At 40.3% G+C, this 22631-nt stretch overlaps 1 protein-coding gene and 1 long non-coding RNA gene across 2 annotated transcripts in view; one reads left to right on the top strand and one right to left on the bottom strand.

Moving 5' to 3' along the window:
* The first annotated feature begins 1776 nt into the window (after positions 1 to 1776).
* Positions 1777 to 8635, top strand: LOC144334678 (uncharacterized). Its single transcript, XR_013404799.1, has 2 exons — positions 1777 to 2048; positions 7842 to 8635. It is a non-coding gene; the product is annotated as an uncharacterized LOC144334678 (long non-coding RNA).
* The window catches only part of SMU1 (SMU1 DNA replication regulator and spliceosomal factor), a 29678-nt gene continuing 12904 nt past the window's right edge, over positions 5858 to 22631 (bottom strand). The window contains 8 exon segments of the mRNA NM_001265906.1: positions 5858 to 6343; positions 7060 to 7212; positions 11797 to 11964; positions 14784 to 14910; positions 15490 to 15617; positions 16250 to 16366; positions 19752 to 19871; positions 21308 to 21436. Coding sequence (NP_001252835.1) covers positions 6245 to 6343; positions 7060 to 7212; positions 11797 to 11964; positions 14784 to 14910; positions 15490 to 15617; positions 16250 to 16366; positions 19752 to 19871; positions 21308 to 21436 — 1041 coding nt within the window. The 3' untranslated portion in view covers positions 5858 to 6244.

Raw genomic sequence — 22631 nt, 5'->3', positions numbered from 1 at the left:
TCCTTTCTGGGTTTCACATCCATGGATTTAGTCAACCTTGGATCAAAAACAATTGGGAAAAATTGTTCCTGACCATGTACAGACTTACTCCCTAAACAATACAGTGTAACAGCTGTTTACATAGTATTTACATTGTATTAGGTATTACAAGTTAACCTAGAGCTAGATGGCTCAATTATGCAGGATGTGTAGGTTATATACAAATAACCATGCCGTTTTATGTCAGGGACTTGAGTGTCCTCAGATTCTGGTATCCATGGAAAGTCCTGGAACCAGTACCCCCATGGATACTGAGGGATGACTATACAAAAGGAATTAAAGAATGGAGGGCTGGTGCGGTGTCTTATACCTGTAATGTCGGCACTTTGGGCAGCCTAGGCAGGCGGATCACCTAAGGTCAGGAGTTGAAGACCAGCCTGGCCAACATGGTGAAACCCCATCTCCACTAAAAAGACAAAAATTAGCCGGGTGTGGTGGTGGGCACCTGTAATCCCAGCTACTTGGGAGGCTGAGGCCGGAGAACCGCTTGAACCCAGGCGGTGGAGGTTGCAGTGAGCCAAGATTGCATCACTGCACTCCAGCCTGGGTGACAAGAGTGAGACTCCGTCTCAGAAAAAAAAAAAGTGCTCATACTTGTATGGTGTTTACTGCAGCATTCTCAACAGTCCAAAGTAGAAACCTGAGTGTCCACCAACAAATGGTTAATGTGTACAATATACTGTGAAATATACAGTCATTAAAAGGAATACTTTTTACAATTTCCCCAAATATGAAGCACATTCCTGTTTGATATGTGGATGAACCTTTAAAACATGCTAAATGAAATAAACCAGATACAAAAGGACAAATATTGTATAATTTCACTTACATGAACTAAACGGCAAATGCATTGAGGCAGAACAGTACCAAAGGCTCAGGGGAGGGGAAGGAGAAGTTAATTGACAATGTTACAGGGCTTCTGTTTTAGGGTGATAACATTTTGGAAATACAATAGTGGTTGCATAACATTGTAAATAATGCCACTGAATTGCACAATTGTTTGGGAATTTTGTTATATATGTTTTACAATTAAAAATCCTAAGAACACTAAAAGTCATATTAGGTCGGTTGGTGCAAAAGTAATGTGCCATTACTTTTAATGGCAAAAACCACAATTACTTTTGCACTAACCTAATAGTTATATCCTGAAGAGGCAGAAACTGATAGGTTTGTGTAGTTTTTCAGCTTGTATTATTACCACTAACAGCCTCTGTTGCCCCCTTTATTACTATGTAAGCAGCCATATTTAATTCTCAGAACAACGTAATGAGGGAGAACCTATGAAAAAACAAAGCCCCTTAAAACAACCAAGGACATCACAAAAATACAAGTTCCAGCACTAACTCTGCTTTCTCTGTGATGCTTCTCCTGCCCGTTCATACTTGTAGAGAATAGGAATAGAGGCCAATTATGTCCCTTGAGAGTGCTCTTGGAACAGTGGCAAATTTTCTGTACATGAAATTAGCTTCTCAACTTTTTTGTACATGTGGTACTGGTTCTCAACCTTGGCTACCATTGGAATTACCCGGGAAACATTAAAACACTGATCAGGTCCCACCCTCCAGGGGTTCTGTATAACTTGGCTAGGTGTAGCCTAAGCATCAAAATGATTATGCGCAGCCAAGGTTGAAAGCCACCAATACTGACACATAGATTTAATATTAACCACTGGAACAGAATACCACTGTTAAAATTGCTGTGGAAGGTTAAGTAATGGGCAGCCCCTGCTATTGCAAGTTTTTTGTTGTTGATTTTTTTTCTTTTTTTAAGCCAAGTCTCGCTCTGTCACCCAGGCTGGAGTGCAGTGGCATAATCTCAGCTCACTGCAACCTCTGCCTCCCAGGTTCCAGCTATTCTCCTGCCTCAGCCTCCTAGGTAGCTGGGACTACAGGCGTGAGCCACCATGCCCAGCGAATTTTGTATCTTTTAGTAGAGACGGGGTGTTACCATGTTGACCAGGCTGGTCTCGAACTCCTGACCTCATGATCCGCCCACCTCGGCCTCCCAAAGTGCTGGGATTACAGGCTTGAGCCACTGCACCTGGCCTATTGCAAGTTTTAAACAAGCTCAGTCCAGGGAACTTCCTAACTTGGACATACACTTCATAGCAATTTCTTCTCTTAAAATAGTGGAAAATGAAGCTTTAAGAGCACAGTGAATGAGAACACTAGCAAGCTATGGCAATTTGAAAAAATGTGATTTTAAGAGACAGTCTTGCACCTTTATCATTTAAATTTGGTTATCGCAGCATGAACCTTCTGAGACTGACAGCAAGAATTAAAACACCTTTTGTATATGCGGAAACTACCCTGTAGTCTACCTGTTCTCAAATTTGAGCATGCTTGCTGGGTCCCCACCACCAGTTTCTGATTCTGTAGGTCTGGGACAGGACCTTAGAATGTGTCTTTCAAGCAATTTATCAGGTGACTCTTTAAGAACCACTGTTCTAGCACAAGCCAAAGAAGTGACAGCAAAGACTGACATCCAGAATCTTGTAATTCGGTTCTCTACTCATCTCACTACCTGTGCTCTGCTTAGGTAAATGTTTTTGCAGAATGTGGAAGAACAACCCATGTATTCTTTGCCCCTGCCCAAACCTAAAGATTGAGGAGAAACTTAAGCAATATTAAGAGTGAGGCAAGAGAGAAAAGAAATCTAGCTTTGGAGTCACATCTGGTTTTCAATACGAGCTTCATGCAAGTTGGAATGAGTTAGGTCCCTCACGTCTGGAAACCTGTTTCATGATGTGTATTTGCGCACCCTCATTACATTGTTCTGAGAATTAAATATGGCTGCTTACATAGCAATGAAGGGCTCAACAGACGCTGTTAGTGGTACTAATAATACAAGCTGAAAAAAAAACTGGTGAAGAAGATACTGAATTGTATCTGAGATTTATACCATTTGCTGTTTAAAAAATAAACCATATCACCCCGAAAAACCTCCGCGCAATGTTTTCCAGTCATTAATTCAACAGCTGAATGGGGGATAGGACAAATGTCCTTATGCTCATGGAATTTTAACGCCAGTTTAGCTTCTATGTTAAGAGCTGGAGAGCAGCATCCGTCAAATCTGGTGGCTGCAGCAGAGCACTTCCCTAGGAACCGACTGCACACGCCCAATTCAGAAGTGCGCAGTGATTCCCAGCAGCCGACTCCCCTTCGCTTAGCTGCTGCCACCCGCCTTTACCACGATGTGACCGCCAATTTTTTAACAGTGGCTTCACCCGACGTCTGCAGGCCCTGACACTTGGCTCTGGCGGGTGCGCGGTCTCCCTACCCCCGGTAAGGGGCTCTACCGGCCCTGGACCCAAGATAGGACTCCTGCCTGGCGCCCACCCGGAGCGGCGGCGCCCCAGATCCGGCCGTGGGCGGCGGCCCCGCGCGTGCGCCGCCCGTCCCCGCCGCGGTCTGGCTGTGCGGGCGCTAGAGGGGAGCTGGGCTGTCCCAGCCTTCAGTGCTGGAGGGACGGCCGCATGGGGCTTCAGAAAGCCTGGGCGCCCAGCAGTGTTAAGGAGCGTGTGCCCATTTAAAGACAAAAACACTATTTTTCAGGTTTGTACGAAATGAAGTTGTAGAAAGATTAACAAGGGTTACCTGGGAAAGGCAGATTTTCAACTTAGCGTTTACATGTTCACCCAGTGCATTATTTTATTTAAAAAGAAAAATACATACTTAATGGCTCCTAATCCAGCTCTGTTTGCCTTGTCTCCCAAGACACCTATCATTTGCCCAGCACATACCTTGCCGCTATGCCACACTGCAGTCCCCGGGAAGGTTCCCTGTGCTTAGATCGCCTCCCAGTCCCTCCAGGAAGCCTTTCCCAACCCTTTCGCGTTAAGTGCCCCGCCTCTCATCATCAGAAAGGTGACTTGAGCTTTTATCAGTTTTAGTTACTCCTTTTAATATGCTCTTCTTCCCTATGTTTAGGCGAGTCTTTTTTTAAACCATATTCAGCACTTGGTGCCAGCAACAGAAGTGTTCCATAAAAATTCCTAGAATAAACCAACACGTGCTGACTAGATTCTCTATCTTCATAAACGGTGGTACAAACTATGCATAAGTACCAGCTTCATGAGGTCAAAACTAAATCAAAAATTCTTCTCAAAGACTTTAAAAAAATTTTTTTTAGCATAAACTGTTTCCTCTTTCTAACTTCAACTTCTCTTACTTAAGTGAACGTTTCTTTCCACTGGGATGGCTGTCTACATTCTCAGGAATCCTGAATTCATGACTATGTTCAACTCCCACGACCATTTTAAAATCATCAAAATGGCAGCAAATGACATTACCTGGGCCAAAAAGCTGCAGGTTTTGTGGCAAATGGGAAATGTGTTACAGAATATGACTGGGAAAGAGGGATTTCTTAGTGTCGCTCAGAATTAATTCAGCAAACACTGAACATTACTACGTGCCCCACATAGGATCATACTGCATTTCAAGTCACAATCAAAGGTAAATTACAAGGCTGGGCGCGGTGGTTCATGCCTGTAATCCCAGCACTTCGGGAGGCCGAGGCAGGCAGATCACCTGAGGTCAGGAGTTCAAGACCAGCCTGACCAACATGGTGAAACTCCCCGCCCCCCCCCAAACTAAAAATATAAAAATTAGCCAGGCATGGTGGCATGTGCCTGTATTCCCAGCTACTCGGGAAGTATCAAGAATCGCTTGAACCTGGGAAGTGGAGGTTGCAGTGAGCTGAGAGGGCACCATTGCACTCCAACCTGGGCAACAGAGCAAGACTCCATCTCAAAAAAATAAAATAAATTTTTAAAAAAAGTAAATTACAAGACTGCAAAACTTTAAAAAAACCTTCCCCATTAGTTTGTACCTAATAAATGCTAACATTTAAAAGGGGGCACAAAAGGCCTGTGGAAACAAGAACTCACATTCTTGAAAGTAGTGCCTAGCACAGTATCTTCCTCATCATCAGAGGTGCTCTATACATCTTTAGTTGAAACATGAAACAGACATCCATATGCAAAATATTTTCAAGGGTTTTGTTGACTTTTACATGTTTTTCTTTAGCTAACTGGTAATGATGCACATTACAAAGGAGACTTTTCTAAATCTCAAGTACTTTTGCTAATTTTTCTTTGAAACAACAGCACATTTCCAATGCCAAACCATCCCCTACAACGTACAAAGGGGAGATGACAAAACTCTGAATTCTTGTAACGGATCCTGCAACTAGTTCTATTCAGAAGATGGAGACAATATTCCCTGGAGTTGATTGAACATGTGAGAAGGCACAGCTCAGAAGGAGAGGAAAGCTGAGGGCAGTGAAATGAGAACCTATGCATCACCTGGCCTTTTTACATGTTAGTCTATCCTACTATCCCAGGAATTCACTTCTGCTATACTTGAGATTCGGGGATAATAATGTCACTCCTCCTCCCAAATTCTAAGTAAATATGTTAACTAGATGAGCATTTATTTACATTTTAGAACAAAGTCTCCAGAAAGGTATAAAGTTTATTAACATCTTCAAAAAAAAAAAGATGGGCTGGGCATGGTGGCTCATGCCTGTGATCTCAGCACTTTGGGAGGCCAAGGCGGTTGGATCACTTGAGGTCAGGAGTGTGAGACCAGCCTGGCCAACACGGTGAAATCCCATCTCACTAAAAATACAAAAAAATTAGCCAGGCATGGTATCACACACCTATAGTCCCAGCTACTCAGGAGGCTGAGGCAGGAGAATCGCTTGAACCTGGGAGGCGGAGGTTGCAGTGAACCAATATCGTGCCGCTGCACTCCAGCCTGGGCAACAAGCAAAACTCCATCTCAAAAAAAAAAAAAAAAAAAAAAAAAAGATGGAACAGAATACAGCTACTGAATATGATATAGTTCCTTATTTACAAGTTTTACTATAGGAGGGACATTTTAATCAGCATTTCAAATAATCAAAGGAGTAGAATTTTTTTCTAGAAAATCGGTATTTCACTTTCCAGGTATAAGATTAATGAAAACATTAAGTGACTGCACCAGTTAGAAGATAAACTAGTACCTTAAAAATATATTAAAAAAAGGAAGGGATACTTGCTACTTAAACATGAATTTTCACAAAATTATTCTTGTGACTAATTCAGACAATCTATTTGCTTAGAAAAGTGGGCCAAAAAAAAAAGAAAGAAAAAAAAAGCACATTACATGACTATGCCTTCATTTAAGTATGTGCTTTCACTGATTTAAAAAGGAAAGTTGAATTATGGTTTCCAGAGCTTTAGGAGTCCATCTTCACTGTAGGTAGCAATCAGGTTCTGATGAGGGTGATGTGCAATACCAATCACATCCTTCTCGTGCACCTGGAACACGTAAAGCACAGGGTTAGGGTGTACAGATCTGCAATAAATCACTCTGATGACGCTTCCAGAGCTGGGTGGAAGGGAAAGAGATCAAGGCCTGATATTCCAAATGGCATAGGAGAAAGATGGAGGAAGGTTTTCCAACTCACATCACATTGTGACATAATAAGAAATAAACTTTAGGCTGGGTGCAGTGGCTCATGTCTGTAATCCCCGTACTTTGGGAGGCGGAGGCAGGTGGATCACTTGAGATCAGGAGTTCAAGACCAGCCTGGCCAAGATGGTGAAACCCCGTTTCCACTAAAGATACAAAAAATTAGCCAGAAGTGGTGGCATGTGCCTGTAGTCCCAGTTACTCGGGAGGCTGAGGCAGGAGAATCACTTGACTCCAGGAGGCAGAGGTTGTAGTGAGCTGAGATCACACCACTGCATTCTAGCCCAGGTGACAGAGTGAGACTCCTTCTCAAAATAAAATAAAATAAAATAAAATAAAAAATAAACTTGTTTAGTGTTAAGCCACTGAGATTTGGGGATCATCATAGCAGCTGACATTAATTTTACTTCTTGAATTTAACATGGAGCTAAATGTTTTAAAACAATGTTTTTTATACTGAGGGTCACATTGATAGTAGTCTGGAAAAGGCACATACTTCAGAGTTCAGAAAGACACAAGTCTTACCATATTTCTTTAGATGAACTTAGTAAGTAATACTCACTGTCAAAGTTCTCTCCAGTTTGCCAGTGACCGTACTGAAACAGTAGAGCACAAAGTCCTCCCCTACACAGTAGATCCATTCACCACGGGGAGAGAGGGCACAGCAAACAAAGTCCCCACCTTCTCTTTTACCAGAACTGAAGCTTCTGACAATCTAGATCACACCACACCCCAAGACAAAAACATCAGGATTAGTAGCAGCTCAACCATGTGCAGCCTTTTCAAGTGACATTTTTACGTTGTTATTTTGCACTTTGGTTTACTATCATTTGTAATTAGATCTCCAATCCTGTTCAGCATGTGCTAACTCCCCATGCCTGGGAAATATTCAATAGATAAGTAATCTAAACTAAATGGCAGACAAAAATTTAGAATTCATACATCCCACATCACCAATCATGCCCTAAAGAGACATATTACCCTTAAGCAAATTTCATTGCCATACATAAAACAATTTTCTAAATCAATATACCAGTAGTTCTCAAAGCTTTCTGGATGTCTGCTCCCCAGTTTCCTCTAACAGAATGAGAAGCTTTCCCCATGCAGGATGATACTTTGTCTCTAAGACTTTGCTTGCTCTATTGATACAACATTAAAATCATCATAAACCAAGCTGAGAGAAACCAATCCGAAAAGTCTACATACTATATGCTTCCATTTCTATACCATTTTCAAAATGACAAAATTATAATAATGGAAAACAGATCAGTGATTGCCAAGGGTTAGGGATTGGAATTAACTTGAATTTAAAACATGATACCATTTACATTAGCAGCCCCAAAGTGAAAATACTTAGGTATAAATCTACCAAAATACATACAATATTTAAATGAGGAAAATTACAAAATTCTGATGAATGATATCAAAGAACTAAACAGAGAGATAGTCTATGTTCATGAATTGGAAGACTCAATATGGTAAAGACATCAGTTCTTCCCAACTTAATCTATAGATTTCACACAATCCCAATCAAAATCCCAGCAAAGTATTTTGTGGATATTGACAACCCAATTCTAAAGCTTACACAAAGAGGCAAAAGACCCAGAACAGTGAACTCAATATTGAAAGAGAAGGACAAAGTTGGAGGGCTCACAATAACCAACTTCAAGATTTACACAAAGCTATAGTAATCCAGACAGTGTGGTATTGGTAAAAGAACAGATCAATGGAACAGAATACAAAGCCCAGAAATACACTCAACTGATTTTTGACAAAGAAGCAAAAGCAATGTAATAAAGAAAAGATAGTGTTTTCAACAAGACATGCCATGACTGGACATTTATATGCAAGAAAATGAATCTAGACACAATAAAATAAAGACCTTACAGTCTTCACAAAAATTAACTCAAAATGGATCACAGACCTAAATGTAAAACTCAAAATTGTATATAAAACTCTTAGAGGAAAACAAAAAAGAAAATCTAGACGATCTTGAGTTTGATGACTTTTTAGATACAATTCCAAAGACACGATCCATGAAATAACTGATAAGCTAGATTTCATTAAAATTAAACACTTCTGCTCTGTAAAAGCCACTGTCAAGAAAATGAAGCCAGATGCAGTGGCTCATGCCTGTAATCCCAGCACTTTGGGAGGCTAAGGCGGGAGGATCACTTGAGGCCAGGAGTTTGAGACCAGCATCAGCAACATGGCAAGACCCCATTTCCACACACACACACACACACAAAGTCGGGCATTGTGGCACATGCCTGTACTCCCAGCCACTTAGAAGGCTTAGGCAGGAAGATTTCTTGAGCCCAGGAGCTCAAGGATGCAGTGAGCTATGACCATGCCACTGCATTCCAGCCTGGGCAATGGAGCAAGACTCTGCCTCAAAAAAAAAAAAAAAAAAAAGGAAGAAAATGAAAAGACAAGCCACGGATGGGGAGAAAATATCTGTAAAAACTAGATTTGATAAAGAACTATTATCCAAAACATATAAAGAACTCTTAAAATTCAACAGCAAGAAAACAACCCAATTGAAAAATGAGTCAAATACCTGAAACAGACACTTCGCCAGAAGTATACAGATGACAAATGAGCACACGAAAAGATTTCCACATTTCATTAGGGAAATGCAAATTAAAATGAGATACCACTACACACCTATTAGAATGGCCAACATCCAGAACACTGACCACACCCAGTGCTGGTGAGGATGTGCAGTAACAGGAACTCTCATTCACCAAGGGTGACGATACAAAATGATACATCCATTTTGGAACAGTTTAATAGTTTCTTACAACTAAACATACTTTACCATACAATCCAGTAATCACACTACTTAGCATTTACCCAAAGAAAGAGAAAACATATTAACACAAAAATCTGCACATGGATGTTTATAGCAGCTTTACTCATAATTGCCAAAACTTGGAAGTCCTTCAGTAGATGACTGGATAAATAAATGTTATTCAGCATTTAAAAAAAAAAAAGCCGGGCATGGTGACTTACGCCTGTAATCTCAGCACTTTGGGGAGCCAAGGTGGGTGGATCACGAGGTCAGGAGTTCAAGACAAGCCTGGCCAAGATGGTGAAACCCCGTCTCTACTAAAAATACAAAAATTAGCAGGGCGCAGTGGCAGATGCCTGTAATCCCAGCTACTCAGGAGGCTGAGGCAGGAGAATCACTTGAACCTGGGGGCCAGAGGATGCAGTGAGCTGAGATTGCACCACTGCACTCCAGCCTGGGGGAGAGGGTGAGACTCTGTCTCAAAAAAAGTAAATAAAAAATAAGCTATCAAACCATGAAAAAACAAGGAGAAAAATGCATATTATTAAAAGTCAAAATGAAAAAGGTACATATTTTATGTTTCCGACTACATGACTTCCTAGAAAAGGCAAAACTATGGAGACAGAAAAAGATCAGTGGTTGCCAGAAGTTAGTGGGGAGGGAGGAAGGATAGAAAGGGCATAGAGAATTTCTTGGAAGTGAAACTACTCTGTACAATTCTCTAATGGTAGACACCTGCCATTATACATTTGTCCAAACCTACAGAACATACACCACCAAGAATGAATCCTAATGTAAACTATAGCCTTTGTGTGTTAATGATGTACCAAATGCACGTTCATAAGCTGTAACAAACATACCACTCTGGCACGAGATACTGATAGTGGGGAAGGCTGTTCCGGTGGGAGGGACAGAGGAAATATGGGCACCCTCCGTATTTTCTGCTCAATTTTGCTGTTAACCTAAAACTGCTCTTAAAAGTGTGTTTTTAAAAAAACAACAAATTATGACAATGGAAAACTGATCAGTAGTTGCCAGGGGCTAGGGTTATGGGGAAGATGTAAGTATAAAGATGTAGCGTGAGAGTTTCTTTGGGAATGATAAAACATTTCTGTATCCTGGCCGGGCACGGTGGCTCACACCTGTAATCCCAGCACGTTCGGACGTGGAGGCAGGCGGATCACCTGAGATCAGGAGTTCGAGACCAGCCTGACCAACTTGGAGTGAACCTGTCTCTACTAGAAATCCCAGCTACTCGGGAGGCTGAGGCAGGAGAATCGCTTGAACCCGGGAGGCGGAGGTCGAGCCGAGATCACGCCATTGCACTCCAGTCTGGGCAACAAGAGCAAAACTTCATCTCAAAAACAAACAAACAAACAAACAAACAAAAAACCAGTTCTGTATCCTGATTGTAATGGTGGTTACATGACTCTATACATGTAATGAAACGTTACAGAACGATTATATCCCTGCTTAAAAAAAAAAAAAAAATGCATGTTAAATCTTAGATTTAACCAAAACTGGTTAAATCTAAATAAGATCTGTAATAGAGTTAATAACTGTACCAATGTCAATTTCCTATATATGATCACTGTATTATCATTATATAAGATGTTATCCTTGGAAGAATTTGAGAGAGGGAAACATGGAACTCTTCTGTACTACTTTTGCAGCTTCTATATGAATCTAAAATTATTTTTTCAAAATAAAGTATTTTTAAAAGTCAAGCACAGAACTATGAAGTGTGCTCAGCAGATGTACTGGACAGCTGTAGCTACTATGCAGTGGCCCAAAAGATACTGCAGACCAGCCATCCCAGCTATGGATTCTGAACTACTACTCCATCAGTTATAGAACTCAAAGAATGGAAAGACAGTACTATACACCAGCCCCTGGGTCTTCTCTATGGTCAGCAAGATCCCCAAGTGTCCAGGCCAATAATCCAGTAGCACTACCATACATACCTAGGACTTGAGTCCTCAAACTTGATGCTTCTGACGCCCCCAGTGCTACCTCACAGTCCACAAAAGTGAGATTCCTTGAGAACCTTGCAGGTTTTCTGACTAAAAATACACTGAGGACACTGCTGCCTTTCTCCTATTAGTGTTCCATTTTAGAGCGTGGTAGCTAGGAGATGTCCTGAGTTGGTAATCCGTACTACACTGTATCCCCCTAACTCAGACAAACATTGTTATCTTAAAATCTTCAGTGAGGTTCTGAAGGAGGCTTAAAGACAGATAGGAGCTTCATTTATCCAAAGGATGAAAATGCTTAATATACAAACACCCAGGGGAAAGGAGATCACTTTTGAAATACCAAAGAGATAGTTTACAGAGCTACAAATAAATCCAAAAAAGCTACTCTTGGCCACTTGTATTACTTTTCCCAGTCTTTTTACAGAGAAAGGAACCCAAATTTGGTTATTGGGAGGGTGGGCCTGGACCAGGATGTGCTGATTTGGGAATGGCCCACAGGTCCTGTGCAAGGGTACTTCTGAACACTCACCTGCCCCTGCATGTTCATGATGACCACCGTGTTTGATCTGTTGCACACCACAAAGTGCTCAGGGTTTTTAGGAAGTAGAATCACACTGTTGACAGTAATATCTGTCCCCGCGGTGCTGCCCAGGGATTTAAAGGTATTTGAACATTCTGTGGTCTTCATATTCCAGATCTACCACACAAAAATTTAAGTTACAAACCTTTTTTTAGATACAAAAATGTCTAAAGTTTTAGGGTTTAAAACATTAACAGGTTACTAAAAAAGAGTAGAAATGACTCAGGGGAAAAAAGTTTCTTACTTGATTTTAGGTCCAATCAAATATCCAGCACTGCCATATACAGTTGTCCCTCAGTATCTGTGGGCGAATTGTTTCCAGGATCCCCTTTAGATACCAAAATCCAAGGATACTCAAGTCCCATATATAAAATGATGCAGTATTTGCATATAACCCATGCACATCCTACTGTATGCTTTAAATCATCTCTAGATTACTTATAACACCTAATACAATGCCCACACACCACTTCCTTTGTATGGATTCAATGTAGTACTTGGCATGGGGCAGATTTAAGTTTTGCTTTTTAGAACTTTGTGGAATTTTCTTTTTTTCCCCCAAATATTTTCAATTGGTGACTGGCTGAATCCATGTTCCAGATACAGAGGACCAACTGTATAGAGTAAGTATTCATCATGTATTTGTTGATGAATTGGCAAAAACAAGTCACAAACTAAAATTTAAAAACTTTAAAAAAACTATGATCTTTTCTAATACCTTTTTCCTTAGCCAATAGAGCTGTCTCTCTCTTTAAAATTAGTTGTTTGTCAACACTGCTACTGTCATAAACAACCAGAAAGCTACCCTTGTCTGGATATCAAAACCAAATAGGGGGTCAGGCATGGTGGCTCACGCCTGTAATTTCAGCACTTTGGGAAGCCAAGGCGTATGGATCACTTGAGGCCAGGAGTTCAAGACCAGCCTAGGCAATATAGTGGGATCTTATCTCTATTTAAAATAATTAAAATAAAATACAAACAAAACAAAAACAGGAGCTTTTCTTTTTTTAAAATGAGATGAGATCTCGCTATTTTGCCCTATTGTCCCCGCTGGCGTTAAACTCCTGGGTTCAAGCAATTCTGTCACTTCAGCCTCCTGAGTATGGGACTACAGGCAGGTGCCACTGAGCCTGGCTCAAATAGAGGCTTTTTAGCTTGAGACTCTATCCTGAGATTTTGATGTGGTAGGTCTAGGGTGAGGCACAGGCATTTTTTTTAAAGCTACAAATGATTCCAATGTACAGTTTATACTGACAATGACTGAACAGAAGTCACAATGTTAGCACACACACGAGGAACTTTGAAGTGGAAGCTACTCTTGGCCACTTGTATTACTTCTCCCAGTCTATCTTTTCACCTTGTCCTTCTGGGCTCTTATGAACTGAAAGGGTTAAATCAGGTAGCACAGAAATCTGAGATGTGCTTAGAGAAGGGATGGACCAAACATTAAATAGCATTGTCCAGATACCACTCAATTCACCAGGCACAAAGTCTCTAAGGCATGGACTCTGCTGTGTTTCCTCTGTGCCTTCCATGGAGCTTGGCACAAAGCAGATGTTGAATAAATACTCATAAACAGGAGAAAACAGTTGCCCTGGTGTCAATACCGTTATCGCCTGCCCTAATCTCCTCTGAAGCCCAGATGCTTAGAAGAAAAAATGAACATTTCAGGAATTAAGAATGCTAAGGCTTCCAGTGTTTTCCATTCAAAAGGTCAGTGACATGCTTTGCCCCACTCACTGCAAAACTAAGGGGGAAAGACCACAAAATAAAGAAGCTTAGACAAGCCATCTACCAGTGGCATTTACAAGTTGTGAGGCCCATATGCATAGCATGAGAGCAAATCCCATGACTGAAGTACTAACAGCTTTGCATGATTTTTCCACTCATCCCAAGGGAGCATACATCTCCTGCCTTCCGGTTTCCAGTTCAATTTCCAATCACGAACAGCATTTTCAGACGGTGGTCTGACATACATATGTACATACATACATGTATATACACATACATTTATTGATTGAGACAGGTTCTTGCTCTCTTGCCCAAGCTGAAGTACAGTGGTGTGAAAATTGCTCAATGCAGCCTCAAACTCCTGGGTTCAAGTGATCCTTTCACCTGAGCCTCCTAAGTAGCTAGGACTACAGGTGTATGCCACCACACCTGACTGTCTGAATTTTAGATACTTAAATATGTATCTAAAATGTCTAGATATATGTGTTAAAATGTTTTGTTAAAATGTCTAGATCTTCTGCCACAAAGTACTCACTCATATAAGGCAAGTCAAAAAGATTAGGTCCAAAACGTAGAGTGTCTCAGAGATCTCTAATAATTTTCTATTTGGGTTTCTCATATCTTTTCTAGGAAATGAGACCCTCTCTAAAAATAACTAAATCTTTAAAGGTACTGAAGATCCATTACTTTCAGCAAATTACTTACTAAATAACTATCTAGGAGAAGGCTTAGTTTTACTCAACACTTCTCCTATTCCTCTATAAATGCTACTAGGAAGGCTCTAAATTTGGGGACCAGGAATGCAGCGAGGCTGTGCAACAAAAAAAGAGATCTATTTATCAGGCCACTGAGCCTTTCGTGAATTTGACTGTTAGCAGGTAGACCACACCTACGGCAAAACACATTTAACCACCGTGTGTATCTGTGAATGGGGGATGGCTTAACTTTAGGACTCTTCACCCTTCCTCTTTTCCTACACATGAGAAAGTTCGTTTGGATTGAAAAAGTTTGAGATTGGAGTCCCAAGGCCAATGGGAATTACCCACAGAATACTGTTGTTGTCTCAGACTCACCTCAATTATGGCTAAAATAGCCAGTAAAGAGGTTTACTACAGCACAATCATTCCCATTATCACCACTGAAAACTCCTCAAAGGACAAAGATGGGGTAGACATCCCAAAATAAACCGAAAGCAAATACTTAACCTTTACAGTGCCATCAGAGGATGCACTAATAATGTAATGTCCATCTTGTGTAAATGTTGCTTCGTTAACAAAGGAGGAATGGCCACGAAATTCCTTCAGTGTTTTCCCAGATTTTAAACCATGAATTCTACCAAATGAAAGTAAATGAAAAGAACAATAAATATTTAATATCTTATGGTTGTGACCAATGATTGAATGCATTTTAGATAAATTACAGAAGCTCATGTTATAATATTAAGAGGGCTATGTGATTGTGTACATGGTATAATTTTCATTATATCAAACAATCAAACAAAAGCTTTGCAAAGAAAGAGGCTGGAAGAAGACATGCCAATACCACCACAAGCTTCTGTTCAGGGATAGACCTCTAAAAAACAGGTTAACAGAAGACTGAGATCAGTGGGTCTCAGCTGAGTCCCAGTATAACAGACCCTCTAAAGTGATTATGATACAGATAAGTCCATAGGACCATATTCTGAGAAACATGAATCACTGCTACCCCCTTTCAAATCTCTCCTCTGGGTAAAGACACAAATGGACAAAACAACAACACTGTGTGAGTTGTACTTTGGGGACATAAGGTCTCACATACCTTCTCTCTCCGTATCACACCATCATGGTAAAAGCATAAGGGATCACTAGTACCTCCCTCCAGGGCCTCATTATATCAAACTCAAGTGAGAACAGTTTTGGGATTTTTACTTACCTAATTGTCTGGTCAAAAGAAGCACTAAGGATCTGACTGCTATCCTTAGAGAAGCTTAGACAGGTGACACCCTTACTGTGTGCCCTCTCAAATCTCCTTAAACACTGTCCACTCTGAATCTTCCATACCTTTATTTGAAAAAAAAAGAATTTAAAAAAAACTTGTAAAGTGTCCTACTATAGCCCATAGAGCCAAGTAAGATGCAATGCTCATTAATGTACTGAAACAGCATTAAAAATGCATGCTAATAGCTGAATATGATGTGTCTGGTTCACGTAGTACAATGGTAACTGAATCCTTTGAAACTTAAAACTCTTTTCATGTAAATTATTAAAACAAAAATATAGACTGTAAGTTCACTTAGCAGAGACCATTTCTGCAATTTTTGTAGCCCAGGATGTATTTCTAGCATTAAATACAAACCACAACAAACTGGCTATTAGATCATCCCCTTAAAAAAGAGGTCAGTGATTTTGATTTTTATACAGCAAGCCAGGATGGTACAACAGAAAGGGCTTAAGCAGATGTGAACTAAAGTCCCAGATCTATCACTTACCAAGTATGCGACCTTAAACATGTTACTGGATCACCCAGGCAGAGTTATTATTAAGATTACACAAGAAAAAGTAAAGTGATTAGCATAAAGCTGATGCTCCATAATCAGTAGCTATTATTGTGCTGAATATCATATACAGGACACTACCCCATAGCATAACATTCAAAATGTCTACACATGAGAGGCTGTGGCACTAATCCATACCTTGATTTTTCCATCTTGGGCCCCAGTTGCTAACATTTCTGTATCTCTGCTGAAACACATGCACAGGACAGCATCATCCATCATCATAAAGTTATCCTGGGCCTGGTACTTAAGATCCTAAAGAAACAATGGTTAGCAGTTATCAAAATAACACAAAAGTCAAGGCCCCAGTTCTCTACAAACTCACAAAAACCAGGGCAATGGATTGTACCTACTCTAAACCCCCAAAATAAACAGAAGTGCCATGCATACATGCTCCTAGTAACTAGTTCCTAGTGATATTGCTGGGGATAAATAATTTTATACAATTCAAATTAGTATTATTAAAAATACCAACATACTACTCTAGATCTTTTGCTTACTGATTTTTTCTAGGCAAAATTTATCTAGTTTCGTATTTTACATATTTAATAAATTTGAATTTACCTATTTCTGTATGATGTGGGAAACTAAACTAATATTTTTTCCAAATCATCAGCTACGTTTCCTGAAACAGTTTACTAATCTATTTATTTGTGATGCTTCTTTTATTATCCATTATTTTTCAAATGGATTATCTTTCTTTTTTTTTTCTAATTATAAAGTGAGACAGCTACCTGGTTCAAAAAATAAAAGCAAACTATACAGAAATATATAAAGTAGAAAGTAAGGCCGGGCGCAGTGGCTCAAGCCTGTAATCCCAGCACTTTGGGAGGTCGAGACGGGCAGATCACGAGGTCAGGAGATCAAGACCATCCTGGCTAACCCGGTGAAACCCCGTCTCTACTAAAAAATACGAAAAAAAAAAAACTAGCCGGGCGAGGTGGCAGGCGCCTGTAGTCCCAGCTACTCGGGAGGCTGAGGCAGGAGAATGGCGTAAACCCAGGAGGCGGAGCTTGCAGTGAGCTGAGATCCGGCCACTGCACTCCAGCCTGGGCGACAGAGCGAGACTCCATCTCAAAAAAAAATAAATAAAATAAAATAAAGTAGAAAGTAAAAATCACTCATAAATCCACTACCCATAGAGTAGAATTTGGCACTCCACGATAAAAATTACATTTTATTTATTTATTTTTGAGACAGAGTCTTGCTCCGTCATCCAGGCTGCAGTGCAGTAATGCGATCTCGGCTCACTGAAATCTCTGCCTCCTGGGTTCGAGCAATTCTCCTGCATCAGGCTCCCAAGTAGGATTACAGGTCCGCACCAAAACACCCAGCTAATTTTTATATTTTTAGTAGAGACAGGGTTTCACCATGTCAGCCAGGCTGGCCTGGAACTCCTGACCTCAAGTGACCTACCAACTTCAGCCTCCCAAAGTGCTGGGATTACAAGCATGAAACACCGCGCCCAGTCAAAAATTATATTTTAAATCAGTGAATAAAAGTTAGTAAATAGCTATTTGAGGAAAAAACTAAGTTGGATCTATACCAACTTTATCCTCCTAAACAAATTCTAGAAGGGTCAATAATTAAACATAAAATAAAAGATTAAAGTACTAGAAGAAACTGTAGGAGAAAAGATGAATAAATTTAATGATATAAAAAAATTTAAGTCTGTAAAACAAGCAAAATCAAGACTTAAAAGTCAAAATTTTAAAATATTTGTAATGTATATTATAAAATTTAATTTCCTTAAAATATAAAGAGCTCCTACAAATCAATAAAGAACAATCCAATAGAAAAACGGGCAAAAGGGCCGGGCGCGGTGGCTCAAGCCTGTAATCCCAGCACTTTGGGAGGCCGAGACGGGCGGATCACGAGGTCAGGAGATCGAGACCATCCTGGCTAACATGGTGAAACCCCGTCTCTACTAAAAAAAAAATACAAAAAAACTAGCCGGGAGAGGTGGCTGGCGCCTGTAGTCCCAGCTACTCGGGAAGCTGAGGCAGGAGAATGGCGTAAACCTGGGAGGCAGAGCTTGCAGTGAGCTGAGATCCAGCCACTGCGCTCCAGCCTGGGCGACAGAGCGAGACTCCGTCTCAAAAAAAAAAAAAAAAAAAAAGAAAAACGGGCAAAATATGTTAACAGACTTCATAGTGTAAGAAATATTAGTGGCTTCAGTAAAATAAAAAAGAAATATTGGCGGCTTTTCACATATAAAAAGATGTTTAACTTCATTCATAAGAGAAATAGAATTAGTACTACAATTAGGTTAGATTGGAAATGATCTTAAATAAAATGGGTGGTTAAATACATCATGGTTCAATCCATGCAATGTAATATAATATACCAATAATCTCTAACATATGCTATAAAAAGCAGGAAGTGTAACAGGGTATGTAGTATGCTATCACCTGTATTAAAAAAATTTTGAAAAGGATACATAATAAATAACACACACACAGGATATTCCAGGAAAGTTACATAAAGAAACTGGTAATCCTGGCTGGCCCAAGGAAGGTAACTGACTAGCTGAGGTACAAGTGTAGGAGCAAAATGCTACTTGAGTAACTTATTCTGTTTTCTGAACGTTGTATCAGTTGTACATATAACCCCTTGGAAAAAAAAAAATTTTTTTTTTGCACATGCCTGTAATCCTAGCTACTCCAGAGGCTTAGGCAGGAGAATCGCTTGAACCCGGGTGGCGGAAGTTGCAGTGAACTGAGATCGTGCCCCTGCACTCCAGCCTGGGCAACAAGAACGAAACTCTGTTTTTTTGTTTTTTGTTTTTTTCTGAGCCAGAGTTTCGCTCTTGTTGCCCAGGCTGGAGTGCAGTGGCACGATGTCGGCTCACTGCAACCTCCGCCTCCCGCGTTCAAGCGATTCTCCTGCCTCAGCCTCCCAAGTAGCTGGGATTACAGGCACCCACCACCATGCCCAACTAATTTTTTTTTTTGTCTTTTTAATAGAGACGGGGTTTCACCATGTTGGCCAGGATCGTCTCAAACTCCTGACCTCAGTTGATCCACCCGCCTCAGCCTCCTCAAGTGCTGGGATTACAGGCCTGAGCCATTGTGCCCAGCCTGAAAAAAAGTGTTTTACTTGTAAAAATAATAGATAATAAAACAATTATAGATAATAAAGGTCCTCTCCTGGTTAATAAAATTGGAATTTAATTAAAAATACCGTTTTTTTTTTTTTGGAGACAGCATCACTGCCCAGGCTAGAATGCAGTGGCACAATCATGGCTCACTGCAGCCTCAAACTCCTGGGCTTGAGGGATCCTCCCACTTCAGCCTCCCAAGCAGCTAAAACTATAGGTGCACACAAGCATGCATGGTTAATTAAAAAAAAAAAAATTTTTTTTGTAGAGACACGGTCTCACTATGCTGCCCAGGATGAGTTGAACTAAGTGATGGGTTCAACTAAGTGATCCTCCTGCCTCAGCCTCCTGAGTAGCTAGGACTACAGGTATGCACCACTGTCCCTAGCTTTAAATGAGTTTTTAAATTACAAAAGTAATACATGTTCATTACATTCAGATCCTTTTTCAACTAATCTGATTTAGAGTGAGGGCATACATAAGTAATTCAAAATCAGTAATTTTTTCACTAGGAAGGTTAACACATTTAAAATACTTTACCTTTCTGATTTTTCCAGTAGTAAAGTTCCATACTTCAATGAATCCATCAACAGACCCAGTGACCAAATACTGACCATCTGGAGAAAATCGAGCACACTCCACATGTGACTTCTGACCAAACTGTTTCAAATGAAACAATGAAACAGATGCATTTTTATCCAGTGGACTTAAAATAATTCCTATTTTAACCTTTTGAGAAACACTGCCCTAGCATAAAGTCATAGCTGGCCCATATTATAGAGTATTGGAGGGGTATTTCTGTACCTGGACGCAGGGAGCTGGGTGGATGTATTTTTCTCTGACTAGTTTTATGTCTAGGCACTAAGTTGAAGCTAGTTTTTTGAATGTGAGATTGATATTTCCTAAGAAAAGGACAAAAGCTATTTTAACATGGGACTTAGAACAAGTAATCCTGTTAGTTCAGACCATAATGTTTTGCAAGAATCAGCCACTGTTAGCATGACTTTCATACTCAGTATGGCCTCACATGTTCCGTTGTGTATCTCGGGGGGAATAATTCATTTTTTCGAAGTAAATGTATGTTTCCATACATTATTTTGTAAATACACTTTCTATCAGTGTTTCACAACCTTCATTTAATCAAGTGATAATGTGTAGCTGACCAAACTTAGAAGAACTAATTAAAGTTAATATACTGTCTGATAAATGCATCCTGAGCATTTGCTAGCGAGGATGCTCCCAATAACAGATGAAAACTACAGAAAATTAGGTGGAAAGAACAGAGAAAAGCTTTAATGTGGATTTCACCTTAAATGCCAAAAAAGGAAAGTGTTTATAACAGAAAATCTTAGCCCAGCAGCATAATAACGATGGACTTCTATTTGTCTCAAGGTTTCAGGCAGAGTAAATAAAGGTGCTGCTCAAAAATATCTTCATCTACAAGTTAGAATATATAATCCAGAAAAGGCAAATCCAAAATGTTAAAGTCAAAGATTTGAGGAATATGAAGTATTTTAAAATCCAGGAATTTAGAGCACAAATCCAGAGAAACTGTAATATAGAGATGCTAAAGTAGCAAATATGCTTGTAATTCTGGGAATTACCTAGAAAACTTTTTCCTAGGAAACTCTCAGTTAAAAAAAAAAAAAAAAAAAAACCGTAAGATGATAAAGTCACTTTCCTCAAACATCACATAAGCCCACTTTGTAATCCCTGACTGGCACTCTGCCTGACACATAGCAGGCAAAACAAAAATGTTGAACAGGAGAAGTACATAGAAAGTTCACAGTCCCAGACTTAACCAAAAAAGAACTAACCATTCTTCCAAATGCAGGCTTCTTGGGAAGCAGTGCAAGGGCAGATGATGGGCTACATGTCAAGCTAGATGTCCATCCATTAGATGACACATCTGAGGTGTACCACTCCCAGGCCACAGCAGTATCCCAATGGACACCTGCAGCAACCTTGAATATTGTCAGAGCTCGAGAATGAGTTCTCCTCCTCAAGTATCCAAGCCCCTGGCACAGGGCCTGGCTGAGCCCATGACAAGTCCTCAACAAATGATTACTGACTGGCTGAATGTCTTAGGATCCTACCTTAATATGCCTACTCAGTTGTGTAGGAAATTTTTCTTCTTCCACATCTTTGACAGCTGCTTTGCCTCGAAACAAATCTATGGTCATACCAGGAGGAAGCAATCCTTGATGCTGCTGCCACTTCAGTGCCTATGAGGAAAAAAAAAAAAGTATAGCAATCTGTTCAGGTGCTTTTAAGATCTGGTCATGACTGCTCAGAAACCAAGCCCGAAAGGATGAGGTTCAGAGTAAGCTGTGAGCCATCTAGACCCCAACTATTTTTGGCCATCCAAACACAACATAATCCGTGCGCCTCTGTGTGTCCAAGAACACAGGCTGATCTAAGGGTGGAAGGGGACTCTGAGAACCAAGTCTATCATCCACCTATTTTCTTATAGGTGTGGCTCTTTTGTTATAAACAAAACCTGGAAAACAGAAATCTCCCATAGTACTAACACTCAAACACACCCAGGCTGGAAGTGCGGTGGCATGATCACGACTCACTGCAGCCTCAAACTCCTGGGCTCAAGCAGTCCTTCTATCTCAGCCTTCCAAGTAGCTGTGACTATGTCTATTTTTGGATTATAGCTTTATAGGTTTCTTTTCATCTTAAGTTCCATTCTCAAGTGATGAAATCTGTTGATCTTTTCCTTGGTGTTTAATCTCTAAGCTTGGGAAGACTATCAGGTTTGATAGATTATATAATCTCCAAGTGTTTTTCTATTTTCTTAAAGTATCTAACTTTCTATCTGAAATTATGCTACATAAAATATGGAAGCAGGCTCTGATCTTACCTCTCCTCTGCAATTCTAAAGTCAGTGTCCCAACATCATATACTAAATATATTTTTCCTATATTCCTAGGTTTTGTGGTATTCCCCATTGTCATCCATGGAATTATTATAAATAACAGGATTGGGTTTTTGCATTGTTGTTGCACTGGTTGCAACAGATATTCTTGTGCCCACTACCAAAATGATGCAAACTATAGGTCTTTATTAAATGCAGTATTTCTAAGCCTAGTACGCTCTCAACATCCTTCCTTTCCAAAGTTTCTTTGCTAAATATATTTTTTCTTTTTTTTTTTAATTGAGACAGAGTCTCAATTAAAGTGCAGTGGCGCAATCTTGGCTCACTGCAAACTCCGCCTCCCGGGTTCAAGTGATTCTCGTGCCTCAGCCTCCCAAATAGCTGGGATTACAGGTGTGCGTCATGATGGCCGGCTAATTTTTCTATTTTTAGTACAGCCGAGGTTTCGCCATGTTGGCCAGGCTGGTCTCGAACTCCTGACCTCAGGTGATCCACCCGCCTCGGCCTCCCAAACCATTGAGATTACAGGCATGAAC

The sequence above is a fragment of the Macaca mulatta genome, chromosome 15, assembly GCF_049350105.2.
Source record: "Macaca mulatta isolate MMU2019108-1 chromosome 15, T2T-MMU8v2.0, whole genome shotgun sequence".
NCBI lineage: Eukaryota > Metazoa > Chordata > Mammalia > Primates > Cercopithecidae > Macaca > Macaca mulatta.
This window is presented reverse-complemented; position numbering and strand designations above follow the sequence as displayed.